Below are 26,297 nucleotides of genomic sequence, written 5' to 3'. Positions count from 1 at the left end.
GTGCATGAGAAGAATATATAGATGCTGCCACCTGGTGGTCAGTCACTGGCAGTGCATGAGAAGAATATATAGATGCTGCCACCTGGTGGTCAGTCACTGGCAGTGCATGAGAAGAATATATAGATGCTGCCACCTGGTGGTCAGTCACTGACAGTGCATGAGAAGAATATATAGATGCTGCCACCAGGTGGTCAGTCACTGGCAGTGCATGAGAATATATAGATGCTGCCACCTGGTGGTCAGTCACTGGCAGTGCACGAGAAGAACATATAGATGCTGCCACCTGGTGGTCAGTCACTGACAGTGCATGAGAGGAATATATAGATGCTGCCACCAGGTGGTCAGTCACTGGCAGTGCATGAGAAGAATATATAGATGCTGCCACCTGGTGGTCAGTCACTGACAGTGCATTAGAGTAATAAATAGATGCTGCCACCAGGTGGTCAGCGGCAACACACAGGAGTTATCAATATTCATATCAGGGCGTGATCAGCGGTACACACAGCACGGAGAACAGCGACCCCCGCAGACTCCCCCTTAAACATGCCCCAGGATGGGTGACATGAGACAAGGTGCTGCCAGACACATAGTGACGTTTATCTCCCAGAAGCAAGGAGCTGAAAAAGCTCAAGGCAGTGCATGAGAAGAATATATAGATGCTGCCACCTGGTGGTCAGTCACTGGCAGTGCATGAGAAGAACATATAGATGCTGCCACCAGGTGGTCAGTCACTGGCAGTGCATGAGAAGAATATATAGATGCTGCCACCTGGTGGTCAGTCACTGGCAGTGCATGAGAAGAATATATAGATGCTGCCACCAGGTGGTCAGTCACTGGCAGTGCATGAGAAGAATATATAGATGCTGCCACCTGGTGGTCAGTCACTGACAGTGCATGAGAAGAATATATAGATGCTGCCACCAGGTGGTCAGTCACTGGCAGTGCATGAGAATATATAGATGCTGCCACCTGGTGGTCAGTCACTGGCAGTGCACGAGAAGAACATATAGATGCTGCCACCTGGTGGTCAGTCACTGACAGTGCATGAGAAGAATATATAGATGCTGCCACCTGGTGGTCAGTCACTGACAGTGCATGAGAAGAATATATAGATGCCCCCACCTGGTGGTCAGTTAAAAAAATCAATGAGTCGACCAGCACTCGCTAGGATGCACGCCGCGCGGGATAGGACCAATTCCACGTGCAATCAAATAGAGAATCCCAGCAGACGCGACTTTGATCTTCAAGAAATTTTATTTTCACAAATCAATGAAGGGACATATTGATTTGTGAAAATAAAATTTCTTGAAGATCAAAGTCGCGTCTGCTGGGATTCTCTATTTGAGTTAAAAAAAGCATGCAAGTTTTTCTGAAATGCAGACCAATCTCTCTTATTGTAAACCTCTATTACCATTCTTGCCAGTTAAAAATAAAAAAAACAAGAGAAGTGCGAAACAAAAAATTTTTTGCACATTCTCTGACTTGAACTACATGGGTTATTAGATTCCCGCATTGAGTTAGAAGTATTTACTAATTGCAACTACTCTGCTTGCTTTCATTGTCTACGGACATTTTTGATTGCAGCCAGAAGCTGAAAATCCACCCTGATCTAATACTTCTCATAGCTGAGGGTTTGTGACAATGTATCTAATTGAGACAATTCCCTTTGGGTTAAATCATTCAACAACACAAATCTCTCTCCTGTCCTCAAAGTTTGCTACAATGTATCAAGTTTGGAGTTCAGTTCACCTCACAGAGGATACCATTGTAACAAATCCTCTGCTGCGAGTCTGGATGATTTGTAGCCTGAAAGTAAGAAGGATCCTACTTATTTACAGCAAGCAGAGATCTTAACGGTGGAAAGTAAATGAAATGTGAAGTTTATAAGAAAGGTCCAGATAGTCTCATTATACAGCTGAAGGTTTAGCATTAGACGTCTGGACACCGCCCCTTTAACCCATTAAATGCCAGCACCATCCGCCACCAGCACAGACCAGTAAAGAACAAGAAGCTTCCATTACCTCCAGCACCTTCCCAGTGATGAACTTGTGACAAGCCTCACACGTCACCCCGAACAAGACCTGATAATCCTTCTCACAGTACGGGGAGCCGTCCCTGCACAGAGCAAGAGGAATATTATATCAGTGATGTCATCAGCAGGGGGTGGGGCTGTGACAACCTCTCAGGCATCATATACAGGCAGGTTGTCAGCAGTAATAGATGAATAGATGTTACTATAAGGTGTGAGTATCCAGTGATAAGGAGATGATGGGAGTTGTCATCTCGTTCTCCTTACTTGCTGATATATTCTCCGGTCAGGACTTTGCCGCAGGATTTACATTTGAAGCATCCCAGATGCCACTGCTTGTCCAGGGCCAGCAATGCTTGTCCGTTCTTTATGTCTCTGCCGCAGCCCGAGCAGCCTGCGGAAAAAGAAAGGGCGAATTATCATGTCTGACCGCAACTGCAGGGGGCAAAATCCTCAGAAATACACCCGAAAGAGGTAATAAAACGTGATGAAGCCGTAAATATCCCCAATATAGACGTAACTGGAAAGATGAAAGACGGAGCAATAGTGACTTCAAACAGACTGGACCAGAGCAGCACAAAGTGTTTCAGGAAAAAGACCTCATTTGTTCATTCTTCATGTATTAGAACAGAAAAGATGTAGGGGTGTATTTACTAAGAATGGTGTTTTAGACGCCGGGCTTAATAAGCCCCTGCGCTGGCTGTGGATCTGCCAAATAAACAGGCGCCAGCCTCTACATAACTTCTGCGTTTTCAACACCGATTCTAAATGTAAGACAGCTTCCTAGCCGGCCCATGCCACTCTCACTTTTTTAAACCTGGCATTAGCGGGGAAGTTGCAGATTCTGCGCCAGATATACGCCACAAAAGTGGCGTATATATCTTCATAAATGACTCCCATAATCTGTATGCAGTGAGCTCCCTCTAGTGGTGGCTGTATGATCTGTATGTAGTGAGCTCCCTCTAGTGGTGGCTGTATGATCTGTATGTAGTGAGCTCCCTCTAGTGGTGGCTGTATAATCTGTATGTAGTGAGCTCCCTCTAGTGGTGGCTGTATGATCTGTATGTAGTGAGCTCCCTCTAGTGGTGGCTGTATAATCTGTATGTAGTGAGCTCCCTCTAGTGGTGGCTGTATGATCTGTATGTAGTGAGCTCCCCCTAGTGGTGGCTGTATAATCCGTATGTAGTGAGCTCCCCCTAGTGGGGGCTGTATAATCTGTATGTAGTGAGCTCCCTCTAGTGATAGCTGCATAATCTGTATGTAGTGAGCTCCCTCTAGTGGTGGCTGTATAATCTGTATGTAGTGAGCTCCCTCTAGTGGTGGCTGTATAATCTGTATGTAGTGAGCTCCCTCTAGTGGTGACTGTATAATCTGTATGTAGTGAGCTCCGTCTAGTGGTGGCTGTATAATCTGTATATAGTGAGCTCCCTCTAGTGGGTGACTGTATATCTGTATGTAGTGAGCTCCCTCTAGTGGTGCTGTATAATCTGTATGTAGTGAGCTCCGTCTAGTGGTGTCTGTATAATCTGTATATAGTGAGCTCCGTCTAGTGGTGGCTGTATAATCTGTATGTAGTGAGCTCCCCCTAGTGGTGGCTGTATACTCTGTATGTAGTGAGCTCCCTCTAGTGGTGGCTGTATAATCTGTATGTAGTGAGCTCCCTCTAGTGGTGACTGTATAATCTGTATGTAGTGAGCTCCCTCTAGTGGTGTCTGTATAATCTGTATGTAGTGAGCTCCCTCTAGTGGTGGCTGTATAATCTGTATGTAGTGAGCTCCCTCTAGTGGTGCTGTATAATCTGTATGTAGTGAGCTCCCTCTAGTGGTGGCTGTATAATCTGTATGTAGTGAGCTCCCTCTAGTGGTGGCTGTATAATCTGTATGTAGTGAGCTCCCTCTAGTGGTGGCTGTATAATCTGTATGTAGTGAGCTCCCTCTAGTGGTGACTGTATAATCTGTATGTAGTGAGCTCCCTCTAGTGGTGACTGTATAATCTGTATGTAGTGAGCTCCCTCTAGTGGTGTCTGTATAATCTGTATGTAGTGAGCTCCCTCTAGTGGTGGCTGTATAATCTGTATGTAGTGAGCTCCCTCTAGTGGTGGCTGTATAATCTGTATGTAGTGAGCTCCCCCTAGTGGTGGCTGTATACTCTGTATGTAGTGAGCTCCCTCTAGTGGTGGCTGTATAATCTGTATGTAGTGAGCTCCCTCTAGTGGTGGCTGTATAATCTGTATGTAGTGAGCTCCCTCTAGTGGTGGCTGTATAATCTGTATGTAGTGAGCTCCCTCTAGTGGTGGCTGTATAATCTGTATGTAGTGAGCTCCCCCTAGTGGTGGCTGTATAATCTGTAATGGTAGTGAGCTCCCCCTAGTGGTGACTGTCTAATCTGTATGTAGTGAGCTCCCTCTAGTGGTGGCTGTATAATCTGTATGTAGTGAGCTCCCCTAGTGGTGGCTGTATAATCTGTATGTAGTGAGCTCCCTCTAGTGGTGTCTGTATAATCTGTATGTAGTGAGCTCCCTCTAGTGGTGGCTGTATAATCTGTATGTAGTGAGCTCCCTCTAGTGGTGGCTGTATAATCTGTATGTAGTGAGCTCCCCCTAGTGGTGCTGTATAATCTGTATGTTAGTGAGCTCCCTCTAGTGGTGCTGTATACTCTGTATGTAGTGAGCTCCCTCTAGTGGTGGCTGTATAATCTGTATGTAGTGAGCTCCCTCTAGTGGTGGCTGTATAATCTGTATGTAGTGAGCTCCCTCTAGTGGTGGCTGTATAATCTGTATGTAGTGAGCTCCCCCTAGTGGTGGCTGTATAATCTGTATGTAGTGAGCTCCCTCTAGTGGTGGCTGTACAATCTGTATATAGTGAGCTCCCTCTAGTGGTGGCTGTACAATCTGTATATAGTGAGCTCCCTCTAGTGGTGACTGTATAATCTGTATATAGTGAGCTCCCCCTAGTGGTGGCTGTATAATCTGTATGTAGTGAGCTCTCTCTAGTGGTGGCTGTATAATCTGTATGTAGTGAGCTCCCTCTAGTGGTGGCTGTATAATCTGTATGTAGTGAGCTCCCCCTAGTGGTGACTGTATAATCTGTATGTAGTGAGCTCCCCCTAGTGGTGACTGTATAATCTGTATGTAGTGAGCTCCCTCTAGTGGTGGCTGTATAATCTGTATATAGTGAGCTCCCTCTAGTGGTGACTGTATAATCTGTATATAGTGAGCTCCCCCTAGTGGTGGTACGTAATCAGAGGCAATGTTAACAGTTTATGAAATACATTTTCAGCTCGCAGAAGATCTTCATTCACAATTTTTAACTACCTGAACCAGACGCACGGGAACGTTTGCACACTGCGACACTTGAAGTTTAATAAACAAGTTACTCCAGTTGTGCATGTAATCTCGGTATGTAAAGCCAGCCTTACGCAGTGGAGGGAGCAGGATTCTTAGTAGCACAGAGTATTTCAGGAAAGGATACTGCTGACAGGCACAGACAGAGTCACCAGGATGCGGCAGTGAAGTAGCTGACACAAAATACCAGATATGTCCACACGGTGGCAGCGCTGCACTCCAGGACTTTGTAGTGACAGGACACGTCCACTAGGTGGCGGTGTTGCAGCACACAGGACCCTGCTCTGTGCGGTATATGGAGGTGGGCGCAGTGTTTGGCGGAATATATCCTAAAGGTAGGTTCAGATGGAGGATTTTGTTCACAAATTAATCTCCTGCGTATCCCAGAGCAGAACTGCTGCGGGTGCTTGAGGTTTAGCGCCATTGAATGGAAGTGAACGGTGAGCCTCTGTCCGTGGGGCCGCGTCATGATCGCACCAGGATCGGACCTATACATTCTTGGTACGGTATGGACCGCGGCACAGCTTCCCATTGAAAACAATAGAGGCAGCTTCGGCTCGGTTTTCAGCACTGAATCCACTGAAACCTGAGCTGAAATCCTCCGTCTGAGCGCAGCCTAGTTAAGGCCTCCTGCACACGACCGTATGGCTTTTTCAATAAATGCGGTCCCCAAAAAACGTATCAGCAAAAAATACGGATGACGTCTATGTGCATTCCGTTTTTTGCGAAACGGAACAGCTGGCCCCTGGTAGAACAGTACTGTCCTTGTCCGTCATGCGAACAATAATAGAACATGTTCTATCTTTGAACAGAGCGGAAAAACAGAAATGTGGAAACGGAAGGCATACGGAGTATCTTATTTTTTTTTGCGAATCCATTGAAATGAATGTTTCCGTATAAGGTCTGTATACGGAACGCAAAAAACGGAACCTAATGGCTTATGCACACAAACGTATTTCCTTTCCGCTTCCATTCTGGGTTGTTTTGCGGACCGTATGTGTGCATTCCGTTTCTGTATTTCCGTTCCACAAAAAAGTAGGGCATGTCCTATTATTGTTCGCAAATCACGGTCCGATGCCCCATTCAAGTCAATGGGTCCGCAAAAAATACGGAACGAACACGGAACACATCCGTATGTCATCCGTATTTTATCCGTATTTCGTGGATCCATACTGTAGAAATGTTATGCCGATCCCATATTGCTCATGTGTTTGGTGATTAATAAGTTACTGTTTCCGTTCCGCAAAAAAACGGATTGCATACGGAAACCATACGGATTTGTTTTGTGGAATAACGGAACGGAAGAGGACTTAAATCAAAGAAAAAAAAATACCTCAGGTACGGAACAACTGATCCGTGGAAAACGGATCGCAAAACAACAACGGTCGTGTGCATGAGCCCTAAGAGTTCTGCAGAGTGACGTCGCTGATTGCCCACTTGGCTGGAGGACACCCCCATTCTCCCGCGGGCCCCTCAGCATCTGCTTTATTAACCCTTTGCTCCCAGCACATGTGCTATGGCTGCTACGGACAGACCTCCCAGGGGCCAGGACAAATGGGGGCCCCACAACCCCCCACCCCATTCCTGTTAGATCTATGTACCAATGTCCTGTAAAATGACACAGAGAAAACCCGACCCAAAGAGCTGACAATCTACAGATGCATTCAGGCACAGGGCGCTCTTCCACACGAGCGTTACGGATTCTCTCCGGATCTGTTCAGGAAAAAACTGATGGTTTTGCAGGAAAGTGCAGTACGTTTTGTTTGTGATTACTGTATTTTTCGCCCTATAAGACGCACCTATGTTTTTGGGGAGGAAAAAAAGATAAAAATATTTTTAACCAAAAAGTGTGCTTTTGGTGGGTTTGGAACTAATGGTGATCTGTGGATGACGGACACTGTTATGGGGGGATCTGTGGATGACAGACACTGTTATGGGGGGGATCTGTTGATGACGGACACTGTTATGGGGGGATCTGTGAATGACAGACACTGTTATGGGGGGGATCTGTTGATGACGGACACTTATGGGGGGGATCTGTGGATGACGGACACTGTTACGGGGGGATCTGTGGATGACGGACACTGTTACGGGTGGACCTGTGGATGACGGACACTGTTATGGGGGGGATCTGTGGATGACGGACACTGTTATGGGGGGATCTGTGGATGACGGACACTGTTATGGGGGGATCTGTGGATGACGGACACTTATGGGGGATCTGTGGATGACGGACACTGTTATGGGGGGATCTGTGGATGACGGACACTGTTATGGGGGGATCTGTGGATGACGGACACTTATGGGGGGATCTGTTGATGACGGACACTTATGGGGGGGATCTGTGGATGACGGACACTGTTATGGGGGGATCTGTGGATGACGGACACTGTTACGGGGGGATCTGTGGATGACGGACACTGTTACGGGGGGATCTGTGGATGACGGACACTGTTACGGGGGGACCTGTGGATGACGGACACTGTTATGGGGGGATCTGTGGATGACGGACACTGTTATGGGGGGATCTGTGGATGACAGACACTGTTATGGGGGGGATCTGTTGATGACGGACACTGTTATGGGGGGATCTGTGGATGACAGACACTGTTATGGGGGGGATCTGTTGATGACGGACACTTATGGGGGGGATCTGTGGATGACGGACACTGTTACGGGGGGATCTGTGGATGACGGACACTGTTACGGGTGGACCTGTGGATGACGGACACTGTTATGGGGGGGATCTGTGGATGACGGACACTGTTATGGGGGGATCTGTGGATGACGGACACTGTTATGGGGGGATCTGTGGATGACGGACACTTATGGGGGATCTGTGGATGACGGACACTGTTATGGGGGGATCTGTGGATGACGGACACTGTTATGGGGGGATCTGTGGATGACGGACACTTATGGGGGGATCTGTGATGACGGACACTTATGGGGGGATCTGTGGATGACGGACACTGTTACGGGGGGATCTGTGGATGACGGACACTGTTACGGGGGGATCTGTGGATGACGGACACTGTTACGGGTGGACCTGTGGATGACGGACACTGTTATGGGGGGGATCTGTGGATGACGGACACTGTTATGGGGGGATCTGTGGATGACGGACACTGTTATGGGGGGATCTGTGGATGACGGACACTTATGGGGGATCTGTGGATGACGGACACTTATGGGGGATCTGTGGATGACGGACACTGTTATGGGGGGATCTGTGGATGATGGACACTGTTATGGGGGGATCTGTGGATGACGGACACTGTTATGGGGGGATCTGTGGATGACGGACACTTATGGGGGGATTTGTTGATGACGGACACTTATGGGGGGGATCTGTTGATGACGGACACTGTTATGGGGGGATCTGTGGATGACGGACACTGTTATGGGGGGATCTGTGGATGACGGACACTGTTATGGGGGGATCTGTGGATGACGGACACTGTTATGGGGGGATCTGTGGATGACGGACACTTATGGGGGATCTGTGGATGACGGACACTGTTATGGGGGGATCTGTGGATGACGGACACTGTTATGGGGGGATCTGTGGATGACGGACACTGTTATGGGGGGGATCTGTGGATGACGGACACTTATGGGGGGATTTGTTGATGACGGACACTTATGGGGGGGATCTGTTGATGACGGACACTGTTATGGGGGGATCTGTGGATGACGGACACTGTTATGGGGGGATCTGTTGATGACAGACACTGTTATGGGGGGGATCTGTGGATGACGGACACTTATGGGGGATCTGTGGATGACGGACACTGTTATGGGGGATCTGTGGATGATGGACACTTATGGGGGGATCTGTGGATGACGGACACTGTTATGGGGGGGATCTGTGGATGACGGACACTGTTATGGGGGATCTGTGGATGACGGACACTGTTATGGGGGGATCTGTGGATGACGGACACTTATGGGGGTAATTTTTGCGGTTTCCATCGTCGGCTATGTTTGCGGTTCCCATCGTCGGCTATTTTTGCGGTTCCCATCGTCGGCTATTTTTGCGGTTCCCATCTTCGGGTATTTTTTGCGGTTCCCATCTTCGGGTATTTTTTGCGGTTCCCATCGTCGGGTATTTTTTGCGGTTCCCATCGTCGGGTATTTTTGCGGTTCCCATCGTCGGCTATTTTTGCGGTTTCCATCTTCGGGTATATTTTGCGGTTCCCATCGTCGGGTATTTTTTGCGGTTCCCATCGTCGGGTATTTTTTGCGGTTCCCATCTTCGGGTATTTTTTGCGGTCCCCATCGTTGGCTATTTTTGCGGTTCTCATCGTCGGGTATTTTTTGCGGTTCCCATCGTTGGGTAGTTTTTGCGGTTCCCATCGTTGGCTATTTTTTGCGGTTCCCATCTTCGGGTATTTTTTGCGGTCCCCATCGTTGGCTATTTTTGCGGTTCTCATCGTCGGGTATTTTTTGCGGTTCCCATCGTCGGGTAGTTTTTGCGGTTCTCATCGTCGGGTAGTTTTGCGGTTCCCATCGTCGGGTAGTTTTGCGGTTCCCATCGTCGGGTAGTTTTGCGGTTCCCATCGTCGGGTAGTTTTTGCGGTTCCCATCGTCGGGTAGTTTTTGCGGTTCCCATCGTCGGGTAGTTTTTGCGGTTCCCATCGTCGGGTAGTTTTGCGGTTCCCATCGTCGGGTAGTTTTGCGGTTCCCATCGTCGGGTAGTTTTGCGGTTCCCATCGTCGGGTAGTTTTTGCGGTTCCCATCGTCGGGTAGTTTTTGCGGTTCCCATCGTCGGGTAGTTTTTGCGGTTCCCATCGTCGGGTAGTTTTTGCGGTTCCCATCGCTGGGTATTTTTGCGGTTCCCATCGTTGGGTATTTTTGCGGTTCCCATCGTCGGGTAGTTTTGCGGTTCCCATCGTTGGGTAGTTTTGCGGTTCCCATCGTTGGGTATTTTTGCGGTTCCCATCGTTGGGTATTTTTGCGGTTCCCATCGTCGGGTAGTTTTGCGGTTCCCATCGTTGGGTAGTTTTGCGGTTCCCATCGTTGGCTATGTTTGCGGTTCCCATCGTTGGCTATGTTTGCGGTTCCCATCGTTGGCTAGTTTTGCGGCGCAGGCTGCTGGATACTAGTGAGGATTATTTGCAGCGAGTCTCAGGGTTTAATCCCCTCTCCTCATGGTGACTGCAGCGGCGACTTCCCAGCGCAGCGTCCGGGCGCGGTGAGTAGATCTGCTGTGACACGCTCCCTCTGTGTCCACGTCTGACTGTCACATCGCATTTGACACAAGACATTCGGCCGCAGTTCATGTCTTTCATAGTCTATCCTAGAGCCGCGGCGGGGCCGCCCGTCTAATAAGGAGGGGTCCCTTCACGCTGCGGGTCGTCAGTCCCCGGTCAGTTCTTCCCAGTTGGGGGGCGTAACTACAGCACACGGTCTGGCCTCATCGGTCCGAAGGAGGGGTTGTCCTCCCCAGCGATAACAGAACCCCCAGATTTACCACCTGGGAGTCCGGGAAAGTCAGGAGTAATGACGGCCATAGGGCGATGTCCTGACAGCAGAGGGTGGCTCGGGGGTTAACATTTCCTGGGGATTATTGGGTTCCGGCTTCTTCCACAGGTAAAATGCCAGGACTGTACTGCCAGGAGGAACTGCTGAGGGACGAGGCAACACAAGGTCAGGAATTCCCCAAGGACAGAAAACAGAGAGCAGAAACTTTCCAGAAATCTCTGAACTTCACAGAATCTTCTTCTGATCTTATGCTCCAGTCACTTCTAAAGCTGCATTTCCAATTTAGCAGGAGCTCACTAGCTACGCAGACATTACCCCACTGTGGTGCATAATGGGAGTTGTAGTGTTTCTGAAAGAACTTTGCATTCGATGCTGTATGGCATCGTGGGATCTCCGCACTGGTGCTCAGGGGTGTATGACTATTACCAGAGGCAGGCAGCTGAATTATAAATGCAGCTCTGGAAGTGATTGGAGCATAAGAACTTAAAAGAATGGTGACTGCTGCTCTGGATGTGAATGGAATGTATGACAGAATATAACTGCAGCTCTGGATGTGACCGGAGCATAATACATAAAGTAACTCACGATGAGGGCAAGACAAATAAACCAAGATTCCCAGTTCCACATCTAAATACTGTATGACATTTATACTGGGAAAGGATGGACTGTGCCCTTCCCCTTTAAGTATAAATTCATGTTTCGGGGGCAATGCTTTCTCTTTAAGGATGGGTTTATATTTGGGGGTCACTTCCTGTTCAAGGACGTTTTATATTTAGCGGGACACTCCCCTTTAAGGACGGCTGATATTTGGGGGGCCTTGCCCTTTACGGACGGTTGATATTTGGGGGGTCTTGCCCTTTAAGGACGGTTGATATTTGGGGGGTCTTGCCCTTTACAGACGGTTGATATTTGGGGGGTCTTGCCCTTTACGGACGGTTGATATTTGGGGGGTCTTGCCCTTTACGGACGGTTGATATTTGGGGGGACTTGCCCTTTACGGACGGTTGATATTTTGGGAGGGTCTTCCCCTTTACGGACGGTTGATATTTTGGGAGGGTCTTCCCCTTTACGGACGGTTGATATTTTGGGAGGGTCTTCCCCTTTACGGACGGTTGATATTTTGGGATGGTCTTCCCCTTTACAGATGGTTGATATTTTGGGAGGGTCTTCCCCTTTACGGACGGTTGATATTTGGGGGCGTCTTCCCCTTTACGGACGGTTGATATTTGGGGGCGTCTTCCCCTTTACGGACGGTTGATATTTTGGGAGGGTCTTGCCCTTTACGGACGGTTGATATTTAGGGGGTCTTCCCCTTTACAGACGGTTGATATTATGGGGGTCTTCCCCTTTACGGACGGTTGATATTTGGGGGGTCTTCCCCTTTACGGACGGTTGATATTTCGGGGGGTCTTCCCCTTTACGGACGGTTGATATTTGGGGGGCTCTTCCCCTTTACGGACGGTTGATATTTGGGAGGGTCTTGCCCTTTACGGACGGTTGATATTTGGGGGCTCTTCCCCTTTACGGACGGTTGATATTTGGGGCACCTCTGTGGTAATCGGCTCTAATTTGGCGGTGGGTTAGCAGATAACGAGCTGCGGGGGACGGAGAGCAGAAGCCGCCAGAAGCTGCTTGTCTCGTGTGCGTGGCCGCGGTCCGGTAACAGATGGAGGCGCCGCGCCTCGTATGTTCACAGTGAGCGTTCCAGCAGAATTTACTGAATCTGCCTGAAATAAGGGGACAGCTCGGCGCGACCACATGGAACGGGCGCCATAAATATGAGCCCCTGATATCCCTTAAAATGACAGCACATCTGTCCGCTGCCGCGCTGGTTAACCCTTGCTGGTGTAGGGAGCAGCATGTGCTTTTCGAGCTGTGTCGTCCTCTGGGGACACCATCGCGTTACTGAGACCGCCTGTCACATGGCTACAGCGCGTCAGACATCCTGGGGGCTGCTCGGGGGCAGCAGTGAGCCAGGGGCTGCTTTTTCTGGAAGTACTACAGTTGTGTTATAATGTTATCTATCTTATTCTTTGCATCCAGCAAGGAATGGTTGGCAAGGACAGGGTTATCCCCCTTGTTCCCCCCCTCTCGCTAGGAGTGGGCTGGCCCTACTTCCTTCCAGGAGGGGCAGTTCCTGTCCTGTCCCCAGAGAGGAGAGGAGGCGACCTGAGGAGCTCCTTCCCCAGAGACATCACTGATTCATCTGCCTCACGTGAAGCCTTGAGAAGACAGCGGAGTGAACGGCTACAACCAGCACCGAAGACACTGCTGCACGGTGAGGGACTACAGCCAAGACACCCATCACCCAGACCAGTACTGGGCCAGTATCACCTAGGGGACAAATTGCCACCATCCAATCTACCTCCATATCCTTGCTGGTGCCAGAAAAGATTGCACTTAAAACCTGCTACTACTAAATGTATTTGAAGGTCCACGTTGCACTTAGTAAGAAAGAGTTTTACACTTTTCCTTCTGGCCTCATTCTTCTGCATCTCCGCTGCACCGATCCCCATAGGCCGTAACATTTTTAGTTTTCTGAGACTGGAGCCGTATCGGGCTTGTAGTTCGCAGAGCGTATTTTCAATGTCGCCATTTTGGGTACATATAACTTATTACCGGCAGTCCCGCCATTGCACTTTGTGTTCACACTAGCGCTTGACATCTCCGGCAGGCGGCTCCCTGCTTGAACAGCCTGGAGATGTCAAGCGCTGGTATGAAGCTAGCCTTACCTCTAATCTGGGGGTCGGTGCAACCACGGCAATACCAAATATGTCCAGTTTCATCAGATTTTTACTACTGCTTTACTATGTCGCCGCCGTCCAGGAGCAGAACAGTTCCGTTCTGTTGTAGACGTACAGGCAGCAGAGAAGGGGAGGAGCTCCAGGCAGCAGAGAAGGGGAGGAGCTCCAGGCAGCAGAGAAGGGGAGGAGCTCCAGGCAGAAGAGAAGGGGAGGGGCTCCAGGCAGAAGAGAAGGGGAGGAGCTCCAGGCAGAAGAGAAGGGGAGGAGCTCCAGGCAGAAGAGAAGGGGAGGAGCTCCAGGCAGAAGAGAAGGGGAGGAGCTCCAGGCAGAAGAGAAGGGGAGGAGCTCCAGGCAGAAGAGAAGAGGAGGAGCTCCAGGCAGAAGAGAAGGGGAGGAGCTCCAGGCAGAAGAGAAGGGGAGGAGCTCCAGGCAGAAGAGAAGGAGCTCCTGGCAGAAGAGAAGGGGAGGAGCTCCAGGCAGAAGAGAAGGGGAGGAGCTCCAGGCAGCAGAGAATGGGAGGCGCTCCAGGCAGCAGAGAAGGGGAGGAGCTCCAGGCAGCAGAGATGGGAAGGAGCTCCAGGCAGCAGAGATGGGGAGGAGCTCCAGGCAGCAGAGATGGGGAGGAGCTCCAGGCAGCAGAGATGGGGAGGAGCTCCAGGCAGCAGAGAAGGGGAGGAGCTCCAGGTTGGCTCCCATCTCTACCATCACTATTAATCAGGTGGAGTGGCCCTTGAGTTCATATATGAGGAGGACGCAGAGGGGACACTTACTGCTGGGTGCAGACAGCTCCTTTGCTCCAGGAGACATCGGTTGGGCGGCACACTCCTGGCACAGACAGTCTCTCCCATTGAATGTCACACGATCTCCAGGTGGAAAAGGACGTCTGCAGAGAGGGGAGAACATGAGGGATAATTTCTATAAATATGTCAATATCTGCAGAAGGTCCAAAAATAGCACCAAAAATGGTGACATCTGCCGTATAGCTGAGCTGCACTACAATATGGCGACTTCTAAATCACACTGTCACCAGTTTACGTTATTTCGGCGTACTTGTGGCTTTGCCACTGCAGGACTTACTTGCAGGCAGTGCAGGCGAAGCAGGCGGGGTGGTAGGTCTTTCCCAGCGCCGTCACCACTTCTCCCTCCACGAACTCTCCGCAGCCGCTGCACTGCGTCCCGTACATGCGCTGGTAATCCAACGTGCATAGATACTCCCCGTTCTTGATGAAGAAGCCACCCTGCGCCAAGTCACAGCCACAAACTGCAGAAATAGAAAATACGTAAAGTGAGAAAACGGACGAGTGCCAAACAGGAGAAACAACCAACACGGCCATTATAAACCATCATGTTCCTAAAATGGCTCCAAGGGGCCCTAGAGACCTCAGAACCCTCCCGAGGAGCACAATAGATCTCCCCCTCCCCCAGATCCCCATAGATTCTATATCCCCTCCCCAGATCCCTATAGATCTCTTCCCCTTCCCCCAGATCCCCATAAATTTTATATCCCCTCCCCAGATCCCCATAAATCTTCTTCCCCTCGCCCGGATCCCCATAGATCTCCTCCCCCTCCCCCGGATCCCCATAGATCTCCTCACCCAGATCCCCATAGATCTCCTCCCCTTTCCCTCAATCCCCATAGATTTCCTCCCCCTCCCCTGGATCCCCATAGAGCTCATCTCCCCTCCCCCAGGTCCCCATAGATCATTTATCCCTCCACCGGATCCCCATAGATCTCCTCCTCCCCCTCCCCCGGACCCCCATAGATCTCCTCCACCTCACTGGATCCCCATAGATCATTTACCCCTCCCCCGGATACCATAGATCTCCTCCCCCAGATCCCCATAGATCTCCTCCCCCTCCCCCAGATGCCCATAGATCTCACCCTCCCCCGGATCCCCATAGATCTCCTCCCCCAGATCCAAATAGATCTCCTCCCCTCCCCCGCATCCTCATAGATCTCCCCTGGATCCCCATAGACAGGAGCGGGAGGAGCGCTCGTCATTACTACAAATGTAACGCCGACAGCAGTTTGTAGCAACGCTCAGCGATGGAGAACTGCCCATCTGTCCGGAACCTGTCCGATAAGGGTCGTTATTACCAGGGCCGTTTCTAGGGCCGGGCAAGGGGTGCCACCACACGGGGCGCAAGTCAAGGGGGGCGCTGGTCACACTGGCGATGCAGGGGGGAGGCAACGGGTCAATTACCCCCCCTCCCCCGGATCCCCATAGATCATTTACCCCTTCACCGGATCCCCATAGATCTCCTCCCCCTCCCCCGGACCCCCATAGATCTCCTCCACCTTCCCCGAACCCCCATAGATCTCCTCCACCTCCCCGGATCCCCATAGATCATTTACCCCTCCCCCGGATACCATAGATCTCCTCCCCCAGATCCCCATAGATCTCCTCCTCCCCCAGATCCCCATAGATCTCCTCCCCCTCCCCCAGATGCCCATAGATCTCACCCTCCCCCGGATCCCCATAGATCTCACCCTCCCCCGGATCCCCATAGATCTCCTCCCCCAGATCCCAATAGATCTCCTCCCCCAGATCCCAATAGATCTCCTCCCCTCCCCCGGATCCCCATAGATCTCCCCTGGATCCCCATAGATCTCCCCTGGATCCCCATAGATCTCCTCCCCGGATACTCAGAGCTCATCCCCCTCCACCAGATCCTTATAGATCTCCTCCCCCAGATCCCCATAGATCTCCTCCCTCTCACCCAAATCCCCATAGATCTCCTCCCCCTCCCCCAGATCCCCATAGATCTCCTCCCCCAGATCCCCATAGATCTCCTCCCTCTCCCCCAAATCCCCAAAGATCTCCTCCCCTTCCCCTGGATCCCCATAGATCTCCTCCACCTCACTGGATTCCCATAGATCATTTACCCCTCCCCCGGATACCATAGATCTCCTCCCCCAGATCCCCATAGATCTCCTCCCCCTCCCCCAGATGCCCATAGATCTCACCCTCCCCCGGATCCCCATAGATCTCCTCCCCCAGATCCAAATAGATCTCCTCCCCTCCCCCGGATCCCCATAGATCTCCCCTGGATCCCCATAGACAGGAGCGGGAGGAGCGCTCGTCATTACTACAAATGTAACGCTCAGCGATGGAGAACTGCCCGTCTGTCCGGAACCTGTTTAATAAGGGTCGTTATTACCAGGGCCGTTTCTAGGGCCGGGCAAGGGGTGCCACCACACGGGGCGCAAGTCAAGGGGGGCGCTGGTCACACTGGCGATGCAGGGGGGAGGCAACGGCTCAATTACCCCCCCTCCCCCGGATCCCCATAGATCATTTACCCCTTCACCAGATCCCCATAGATCTCCTCCCCCTCCCCCGGACCCCCATAGATCGCCTCCCCCGGACCCCCATAGATCTCCTCCACCTTCCCCGGACCCCCATAGATCTCCTCCACCTCCCCGGATCCCCATAGATCTCCTCCACCTCCCCGGATCCCCATAGATCATTTACCCCTCCCCCAGATACCATAGATCTCCTCCCCCAGATCCCCATAGATCTCCTCCCCCTCCCCCAGATTCCCATAGATCTCCCCCTCCCCCGGATTGCCCATAAATCTCCTCCCCAGATCCAAATAGATCTCCTCCCCGAATCCCCATAGATCTCCCCTGGATCCCCATAGATCTCCTCCCCGGATACTCATAGAGCTCATCCCCCTCCACCAGATCCTTATAGATCTCCTCCCCCAGATCCCCATAGATCTCCTCCCTCTCCCCCAAATCCCCAAAGATCTCCTCCCCTTCCCCTGGATCCCCATAGATCTCCTCCCCCTCCCCCAGACCCACATAGATCTCCCCCTCCACGGATCCCCATAGATCTCCCCCTCCCCTGGATCCTCATAGAGCCCCCCTCCCCCGGATCCCCATAGATCTCCTCCCCCTCCCCCAGATCTCCATAGATCTCCTTCCCGGATCCCCATAGATCTCCTCCCCTTCCCCTGGATCCCCATAGATCTCCTCCCCCTCCCCTGGATCCTCATAGATATCACCCTCCCCTTGATCCTCACAGATTTCAGCCACAGGTTATGGATTCTTACAGCTTCATCTCATCATTTATGGTCACTTCGTCCTCCTACAACGCTGGATGACTTTACCTGGGAGACACCTACAGCCCTGTCCATCCTGAGTCTTCCTGGTTCATTCTGAATATGAACCAGGAAAACGAGGAGCGCTCGTCATTACTACAAATGTAACGCCGACAGCGGTTTGTAGCGACGCTCAGCGATGGAGAACTGCCCGTCTGTCCGGAATCTGTCCGATAAGGGGTGCCACCGCAAGGGGCGCAAGTCAAAGGGGGCGCTGGTCACACTGGCGATGCAGGGGGAGGCAACGGGTCAATTACCCCCCTCCCCCCCCCGATAATATAATTACAGTCAGGGCGGAGAGCGGAACGGGGGATGAGCGCTTCCATTGCACTGATCTCCATAGTCATCTGTATGGCCGTCCTCAGGACAGAGATACAGATGTCTATGCTGCGGGGCAGGGGAGGGAGAGGCGTGTCCCTTCCCCTTCCTCTGATAGGCTACAGGCACTAGGCCGGCAGCCTATCAGAGGCCGGCGCAGGCATCGCAATGACGTCATCGCGCCGCCTGAGCCGTACAGCGCAGGACACAGGCCGGAAGAGGCTGCATCGCTGACATGGAGGTACAGGACAATACTGGAGGCACATGATTAGCGGGGGGCATGGAGAGGCACTTCTAACTGGCACATGATTGGGGGGCATCTATGGGGGCACTTACTGGCTCAATATTGGGGGCACTTACTGGCACATTATTACTCTGGATGGTAGAGGTATGAGGCGCTGTATTACCCTGGATGGTAGAGGTATGGAGCGCTGTATTACCCTGGATGGTAGAGGTATGAGGCGCTGTATTACCCTGGATGGTAGAGGTATGAGGCGCTGTATTACCCTGGATGGTAGAGGTATGAGGCGCTGTATTACCCTGGATGGTAGAGGTATGAGGCGCTGTATTACCCTGGATGGTAGAGGTATGAGGCGCTGTATTACCCTGGATGGAAGAGGTATGAGGCGCTGTATTACCCTGGATGGTAGAGGTATGTGTAAACAAACTGAAAAGAAAAGGAAAGTGACCAAACGGAGATCCGTGGAGACTTTAAAGAGGATCATGGGTCCCAATATTGTAAGACAACTATCTGGCCATGTAGAGAGGCACCCAGGGATCTCCCTAGACTTACTATTATCCTTGGGTGCCGCTACGTTCGCCCGCTGTGGCCCCCGTTACCTTCGCCCGTGCTCTATGGTGATTGCTACAATCGGTTCATCAGGGAGGAGTCCCTGGGCGTTCCTTCTCCCCAGCTGTAGCGCTGTCCAATCGCAGTGCAGAGCGTTACAGCCTGGGAGAAGGAACGCCCAGGAGAGAAGGAACGCCCAGGGGAGAAGGAGCACCCAGGAGAGAAGGAACGCACGCCCAGGGGAGAAGGAACGCCCAGGGGAGAAGGAACGCCCAGGGGAGAAGGAACGCCCAGGAGAGAAGGAACGCTTAGGAGAGAAGGAACGCTTAGGAGAGAAGGAACGCCCAGGAGAGAAGGAACGCTTAGGAGAGAAGGAACGCCCAGGAGAGAAGGAACGCCCAGGAGAGAAGGAACGCCCAGGAGAAAAGGAACGCCCAGGAGAGAAGGAACGCCCAGGGGAGAAGGAACTCCCAGGAGAGAAGGAGCACCCAGGCGAGCAGGAACGCCCAGGCGAGAAGGAACTCCCAGGGGAGATGGAATGCCCAGGAGAGAAGGAGCGCCCAGGGGAGAAGGAACGCCCAGGAGAGAAGGAACGCCCAGGAGAGAAGGAACGCCCAGGAGAGAAGGAACGCCCAGGGGAGAAGGAACGCCCAGGGGAGAAGGAAAGCCCAGGGGAGAAGGAACGCCCAGGAGAGAAGGAACGCCCAGGAGAGAAGGAACGCCCAGGGGAGAAGGAACGCCCAGGGGAGAAGGAACGCCCAGGGGAGAAGGAAAGCCCAGGGGAGAAGGAACGCCCAGGGGAGAAGGAACGCCCAGGGGAGAAGGAACGCCCAGGGGAGAAGCTGATGTCTCCTCCCTGTTGCGAAGTTAGCAGCAATTACCTTACAGCGCGTGGAATATACCGGGGGCCAGAGCGGGCGAACGGAGCGGCGTCCAGAGATAATAGTAAGTGCAGTGAGATCCCTGGACGCCGCTCTACACCGCCTGATGGTTATCTTGCAATGTTAGTACCCATGAAAGGTTCTTTTTGAACATGAATTGGGGGGCGGGGGGACGCTTTTGCAATGTTCGCCCTGTTGGCAAAATTCCCTAGAAACTGCCATGGGTATTACTCAAGTGTAAGGCCGTGTTCACATCAAGATTTGTAATAGATTTTATAGTTAAATACCCGCTACGTTCGCCCGCTGTGGCCCCCGTTACCTTCGCCCGCGCTCTATGGTGATTGCTACAATCGGTTTACCAGGGAGGAGTCCCTGGGCGTTCCTTCTCCCCAGCTGTAGCGCTGTCCAATCGCAGTGCAGAGCGTTACAGCCTGGGAGAAGGAACGCCCAGGAGAGAAGGAACGCCCAGGGGAGAAGGAACGCCCAGGGGAGAAGGAACGCCCAGGGGAGAAGGAACGCCCAGGGGAGAAGGAACGCCCAGGGGAGAAGGAGCGCCCAGGGGAGAAGGAACGCCCAGGGGAGAAGGAACGCCCAGGGGAGAAGGAACGCCCAGGGGAGAAGGAACGCCCAGGAGAGAAGGAACGCCCAGGAGAGAAGGAAGGCCAGGGGAGAAGGAACGCCCAGGGGAGAAGGAACGCCCAGGGGAGAAGGCACGCCCAGGGGAGAAGGAACGCCCAGGGGAGAAGGAGCACCCAGGAGAGAAGTAACGCACGCCTAGGAGAGAAGGAACGCCCAGGAGAGAAGGAACGCCCAGGGGAGAAGCTGATGTCTCCTCCCTGTTGCGAAGTTAGCAGCAATTACCTTACAGCGCGTGGAATATACCAGGGGCCAGAGCGGGCGAACGGAGCGGCGTCCAGAGATAATAGTAAGTGCAGTGAGATCCCTGGACGCCGCTCTACACCGCCTGATGGTTATCTTGCAATGTTAGTACCCATGAAAGGTCCTTTTTGAACATGAATTGGGGGGCGGGGGGACGCTTTTGCAATGTTCGCCCTGTTGGCAAAATTCCCTAGAAACTGCCATGGGTATTACTCAAGTGTAAGGCCGTGTTCACATCAAGATTTGTAATAGATTTTATAGTTAAATACCCGCGCTGGTTAAGAGATTGGCTACATAGATTCAAGTTGCTAATATTACAACCTGCACAAGAGATGGGGAGCGGATGGTGTTATCATTCAGATCTTCTCCACTGGAGCGGTGAAATTCCTTCCGAAGCGGTTCTGGCTCTAATTACTTTGCGCGCGCCGCATCCGGCCGGTAGCTGACACGCGCGTGAAGGAGCCGGCAAGTAAAAGGTTTAGGAGCATGTTCGTGTGACATCACAACAGTCCTACGGATGCTTCCAAGGGACAATGTTCACCCAACACGTTTCGAAACCACCCGGTCCCTTAGTCATGTAGGTTAAAGGGCTTCTCCAGACGGACATCATACAGTGGCATCTGTAGTCTGCTAGAAGAGAACCACTACTCCCAGCATGTCCAGACTGTGATTATGAGGTGTTAGTGGCCATTACAGGGAGTGGAGTATAACAGGACAAAACTACAACTCCCAGCATGTCCAGACTGTTATTATGGGGCCATTACAGGGAGAGGGATATAAGATGAGAGAACGACAACTCCAAACATTTCTAGCATGTTATAAGGGGCTACAGGAGTGAGTATAAGGAAAGAACTACAACTCCTCCAAACCTATAGAGGAAAACCAGTAACGTCTCACACACAACACAGGACCCGGCCCACACAGTGACATCACTCGGGTCCTTCACAACTTCTCTGGGTTGTGACTAAACTCCATGGGAATCCAGAGGGGTAAGGGATTGATGGCATATCTCAGAGAGGGGCAGTGATCTGTGGGGATCCTGAGGGAGAGGGCAGTAATCTGTGGGGACCCTAAGGGAGAGGGCAGAGATCTATGGGGATCCTGAGGGAGAGAGCAGTAACCTGTGGGAATCCTGAGAGAGAGGGCAGAGATCTATGGGGATCCTGAGGGAGAGGGCAGTAATCTGTGGGGATCCTGAGGGAGAGGGCAGAGATCTATGGGGATCCTGAGGGAGAGGGCAGTGATCTGTGGGGATCCTGAGAGAGAGGGCAGAGATCTATGGGGATCCTGAGGGAGAGGGCAGTGATCTGTGGGGATCCTGAGGGAGAGGGCAGAGATCTATGGGGATCCTGAGGGAGAGGGCAGAGATCTGTGAGGATCCTGAGGGAGAGGGCAGTGATCTGTGGGGATCCTGATGGAGAGGGCAGTGATCTATGGGGATCCTAAGGGAGAGGATAATGATCTATGGGGATCCTGAAGAAGAGGGCAGTGATCTATGGGGATCCTGAGGTAGAGGGCAATGATCTATGGGGAGTAGTGTTGAGCGCGAATATTTTAATCGCAAATTTGTATCACGGACATCGGCACTTTGAGAATTCACAAAGATCTAGAATATAATGCTATATGTTCATAATTGTGAATATTCTAGATTTTTTTTATCCTTATTAGGCTACTTTCACACTTGCGTTTTTCTTTTCTGGCGCTGAGTTCCGTCCTAGGGGCTCAAATCCGGAAAAGAACTGATCAGTTTTATCCCCGTGCATTCTGAATGGAGAGTAATCTGTTCAGGATGCATTAGGACGTCTTCAGTTCAGTCTTTTTGACTGATCAGGCTTTTCAGAAAACGGTAGCATGCTGTATTTTTTTCTCTGGCCAAAAATTTTGAACACTTTGACTGAACGCCGGATCCGGCCTTTTTCCCATTGACTTGCATTAATGCCGGATCCGGCGCCGTGTGTTCCGTCAAACTGGATCCGGCTTTTTGCAGGTTAATCCCGAAAAATTAGAAAAAAAAGTTAAAGTCCATAAATGGCGGATCTGTTTTTTTTCCAATGCATTTTTTCATTGTGATCAAAATCCTGATCAGGATTCAAATGTAATCCGTTTTCACACGTTTTTCCAGATCCGGCGGGCAGTTCTGGCGACGGAATTGCACGGCGGATTCAAACAACGCTAGTGTGAAAGTAGCCCTATGCGATCTTCCATATTTATTTTTATAGTTTTTATTTTACCTATCATTAATACATTTTTATTAGAAGTGTTTTTTAACCTATCTTTAATAATTTCTTTTTATAGATGTATTAAATCGTTCCATATAACAGACAATCACACAAAGGCTGTATGCCAAAAGCCAGGTATGTGCAAGCCAACAACCTATCCATGAGACAGGTACAGTCAGCACACCTTACAATGGCAGCCTAATAATCACACCTTAGATAAACCTCATGGGCTATGCTAGTGTCAGGACAAGCTCTCATCTAGCCTTTGTGCGATTGTCTGCTTGTTATAGGTAATGAACATGCGCATATTACATTACTGATTTTAGCAATCATGAATTCTCGAATTTGCAAACTTATGCCGAATATGTGGCCAAAAATTTGCGAATTTGAATATTGCCTATGCTGCTCATCACTAATCCTGAGGGAGAGGGCAGTGCTCTATGGGGATCCTGAAGGAGAGGGCAGTGATCTATGGGGATCCTGAGGGAGAGGGCAATGATCTATAGGGATCCTGAGGGAGAGGGCAATGATCTATGGGGATCCTGAGGGAGAGGGCAATGATCTATGGGGATCCTGAGGGAGAAGTCAGTGATCTATGGGGATCCAGAGGGAGAGGGCAGTGAGCTATGGGGATCATGAGGGAGAGGGCAGGGATCTATGGGGATCATGAGCGATATGGCAGAGATCTATGGAGATCCTAAGGTAGAGGGAAGTGATCTATGAGGATCCTGAAGGGAGAGGGCAGAGATCTATGGGGATCCTGAGGCAGAAGGCAGTGATCTATGGGGATCCTAAAGGTAGAAGGCAGAGATCTATGGGGATTCTGAGGGAGAGGGATTTCATTCATGAGGGTGCTGAGTGAGTGAGTTGTGATCTTTAGTGATCCTGAGCAAGGGGATGGTGATCTACTGAGATCATGAGGAAAGGGGCAGTGTTCTACGAGGAGAAGAAGTGGGGCCAGTTATAAAAAGGGGGTGCTGAAATAGAGGACAGAGATCTTTAGGGATCCTGAGGGGAGGCAGTGATCTACAGGGATCCAGTACATATGGTGGCAGTGTTCTCTTGGAATCCTGAAGAATGAAGCATTGATCTATGGGGATAATTAGTTACTGGGAGGCAGTTAGCAATACTGATCTAGAGAGGGGCAGAATCTATGGGGATGATGAGGGATCCTAAGAGGGAGGAGTGTTCTTTGGGAATCTTGAGGGACAGGGCAGTAATGCAGGATTTTTTGACCAAGAAGTTCCAAAATAATTCAGAAGTAGGGGAAATCTTAAGACGGCTAAGCAGTAAGGATGAGGTTAATACGGCAGCAGGTCGCTGCGCTGGACGGCGGCCAAGTGTTTTGGTGGAAGCATGCTGCCAGGTAGGCGCAGATGGGTGGGTGTTCAGCGCACGCCCACGGGTTTGGCAGCAGATTCTGGAGTAAAGGTTTTCTTTGTGTTGCACCAGGAAATCGCGCCTCACACATCCATATGTTTAATGAAGTACGGCAGACGCTCGCCCCAAACAAGGAACAGATCAGCTCCGTCTGATGACAACGACACCTGCGGCCTCGCGCCTCTGCGTGGGCACGGAAACGCAGACTATTACTCCCTGCTACCAGCCAGATACTGAGAATCACACCCGGTATAAAGGACAGAAGTAGTACTGTCAGGTGCACCTAGCCTTTCTGCTGCCTGAGGCGAAAACTGAAATGGCGCCCCCCCATTGCCAATTTCTTAACTTAACCCCTTGTCTCCAGCCCTACTGTTAGAGACATTCTTGGAAAACATTACATACAGAACTACAAAACATTCAGGAGCATACAGCGCCACGCATCTCTTCCATCCAGTGAGGTCTCCTCTGATGTAGACGTTCTCTTTCTTTATCTTCTCCGTTCAGACCAGACCGCCATGATGATTCCTTTCAGACTTCTCAGGTCTTTGCACAATTTGACAACTACTTTTTTATCCTCCTCCCCACCTTCTGAAGACCCCATCCTGCCACCTGTAATACTGTGCCCGCTGTGCCCCCCAATACTATACTGCTGGCTTGATTCTAGGTGACCCTGACTCCGTCCGTATTAAATGCAGGGAGCCAGTGGTCGTGTCCCCTCACTATTATAGGGTTTTCAGGTGTCACACAGTCTTAGATACGTGGGCATGCAATCGTCTACCATACAGAACCTTGCATGTGCATAGCAGTCAGGGAGAGCTCTTCGGGTTTTATAGGGCTCACCTATAAGCTCCTTAGTTTGGGATCAAGCCAGTGGCTTGTTTATTTATATGTTCCAGCTATCTGCTAACTTCATCCGTGACACCTTGCTGTTCATGAGTCCACGGTAAGACAAATTGTCTATAAATGGAGAAAGTTCAGCACTGCTGCTACTCTCCCTAGGAGCGGCCGTCCTGTAAAGATGACTGCAAGAGCACAGCGCAGACTGCTCAATGAGGGGAAGAAGAATCCTAGAGTGTCAGCTAAAGACTTACAGAAGTCTCTGGCATATGCTGACATCCCTGTTAGCGAATCTACGATACGTAAAACAGTAAACAAGAATGGATTTCATGGGAGGAGACCACAGAGGAAGCCACTGCTGTCCAAAAAACCATTGCTGCACGTTTACAGTTTGCACAAGAGCACCTGGATGTTCCACAGCAGCACTGGCAAAATATTCTGTGGACAGAGGAAACCAAAGTGGAGTTGTTTGGAAGAAACACACAACACTATGTGGGGAGAAAAAGAGGCACAGCACACCGACCTCAAAACCTCATCCCAACTGTGACGTATGGTGGGGGGGCATCATGGTTTGGGGCTGCTTTGCTGTGTCAGGGCCTGGACGGATTGCTATCATCGAAGGAAAAATGAATTCCCAAGTTTATCAAGACATTTTGCAGGAGAACTTAAAGGGGTTGTCCAAGTTATATTTATTGATGACCTATCCTCAGGATAGGTCATCAATATCAGATCGGAGGGGGTCCGACACCCGGCATCCCCTCCGATCAGCTGTTTGAAGAGAAGGCGTGCGCGGTGTCAGCGCTGCCTCCTCTTCACGGTTTACCTTCTAGCCGTTGCAGCTGCAGTGGTGAGCAGGTGTAATTACACCCAAGCCTTCCCATTCATTTCAATGGGACGGCTTGGGTGTAATTACACCTGCTCACCACTGCAGATGCAACGGCTAGAAGGTAAACCGTGAAGAGGAGGCAGCGCTGACACCGCGCACGCCTTCTCTTCAAACAGCTGATCGGAGGGGATGCCGGGTGTCGGACCCCCTCCGATCTGATATTGATGACCTATCCTGAGGATAGGTCATCAATAAATATAACTTGGACAACCCCTTTAAGGCCATCTGTCCACCAGCTGAAGCTCAACAGAAGATGGATGCTGCAACAGGACAACGACCCAAAGCATAGAAGTAAATCAACAACAGAATGGCTTCAACAGAAGAAAATCCGCCTTCTGGAGCGGCCCAGTCAGAGTCCTGACCTCAACCCGATGGAGATGCTGTGGCAGGACCTCAAGAA

General features: G+C 51.1%; 1 protein-coding gene across 33 annotated transcripts in view; it reads right to left on the bottom strand.

Annotated features, from left to right (window-relative positions):
• The window catches only part of ABLIM1 (actin binding LIM protein 1), a 241,197-nt gene that overhangs the window by 98,550 nt on the left and 116,350 nt on the right, over positions 1-26,297 (bottom strand). For all 33 annotated transcript variants that reach the window (XM_044296708.1, XM_044296719.1, XM_044296709.1 and 30 more), the window contains 4 exons: positions 14,681-14,864; positions 14,374-14,486; positions 2,297-2,423; positions 2,022-2,115 (listed from right to left, as the gene is read on the bottom strand). In XM_044296708.1, the coding sequence (XP_044152643.1) occupies positions 2,022-2,115; positions 2,297-2,423; positions 14,374-14,486; positions 14,681-14,864 (518 nt within the window). The remainder of the gene's footprint in view (positions 1-2,021; positions 2,116-2,296; positions 2,424-14,373; positions 14,487-14,680; positions 14,865-26,297) is intronic.

This window comes from Bufo gargarizans, chromosome 6 (genome assembly GCF_014858855.1).
Source record: "Bufo gargarizans isolate SCDJY-AF-19 chromosome 6, ASM1485885v1, whole genome shotgun sequence".
Lineage (NCBI taxonomy): Eukaryota > Metazoa > Chordata > Amphibia > Anura > Bufonidae > Bufo > Bufo gargarizans.
Note: the sequence above shows the minus strand (reverse complement) of the source record. Positions and strands in the feature narration are given on the sequence as shown.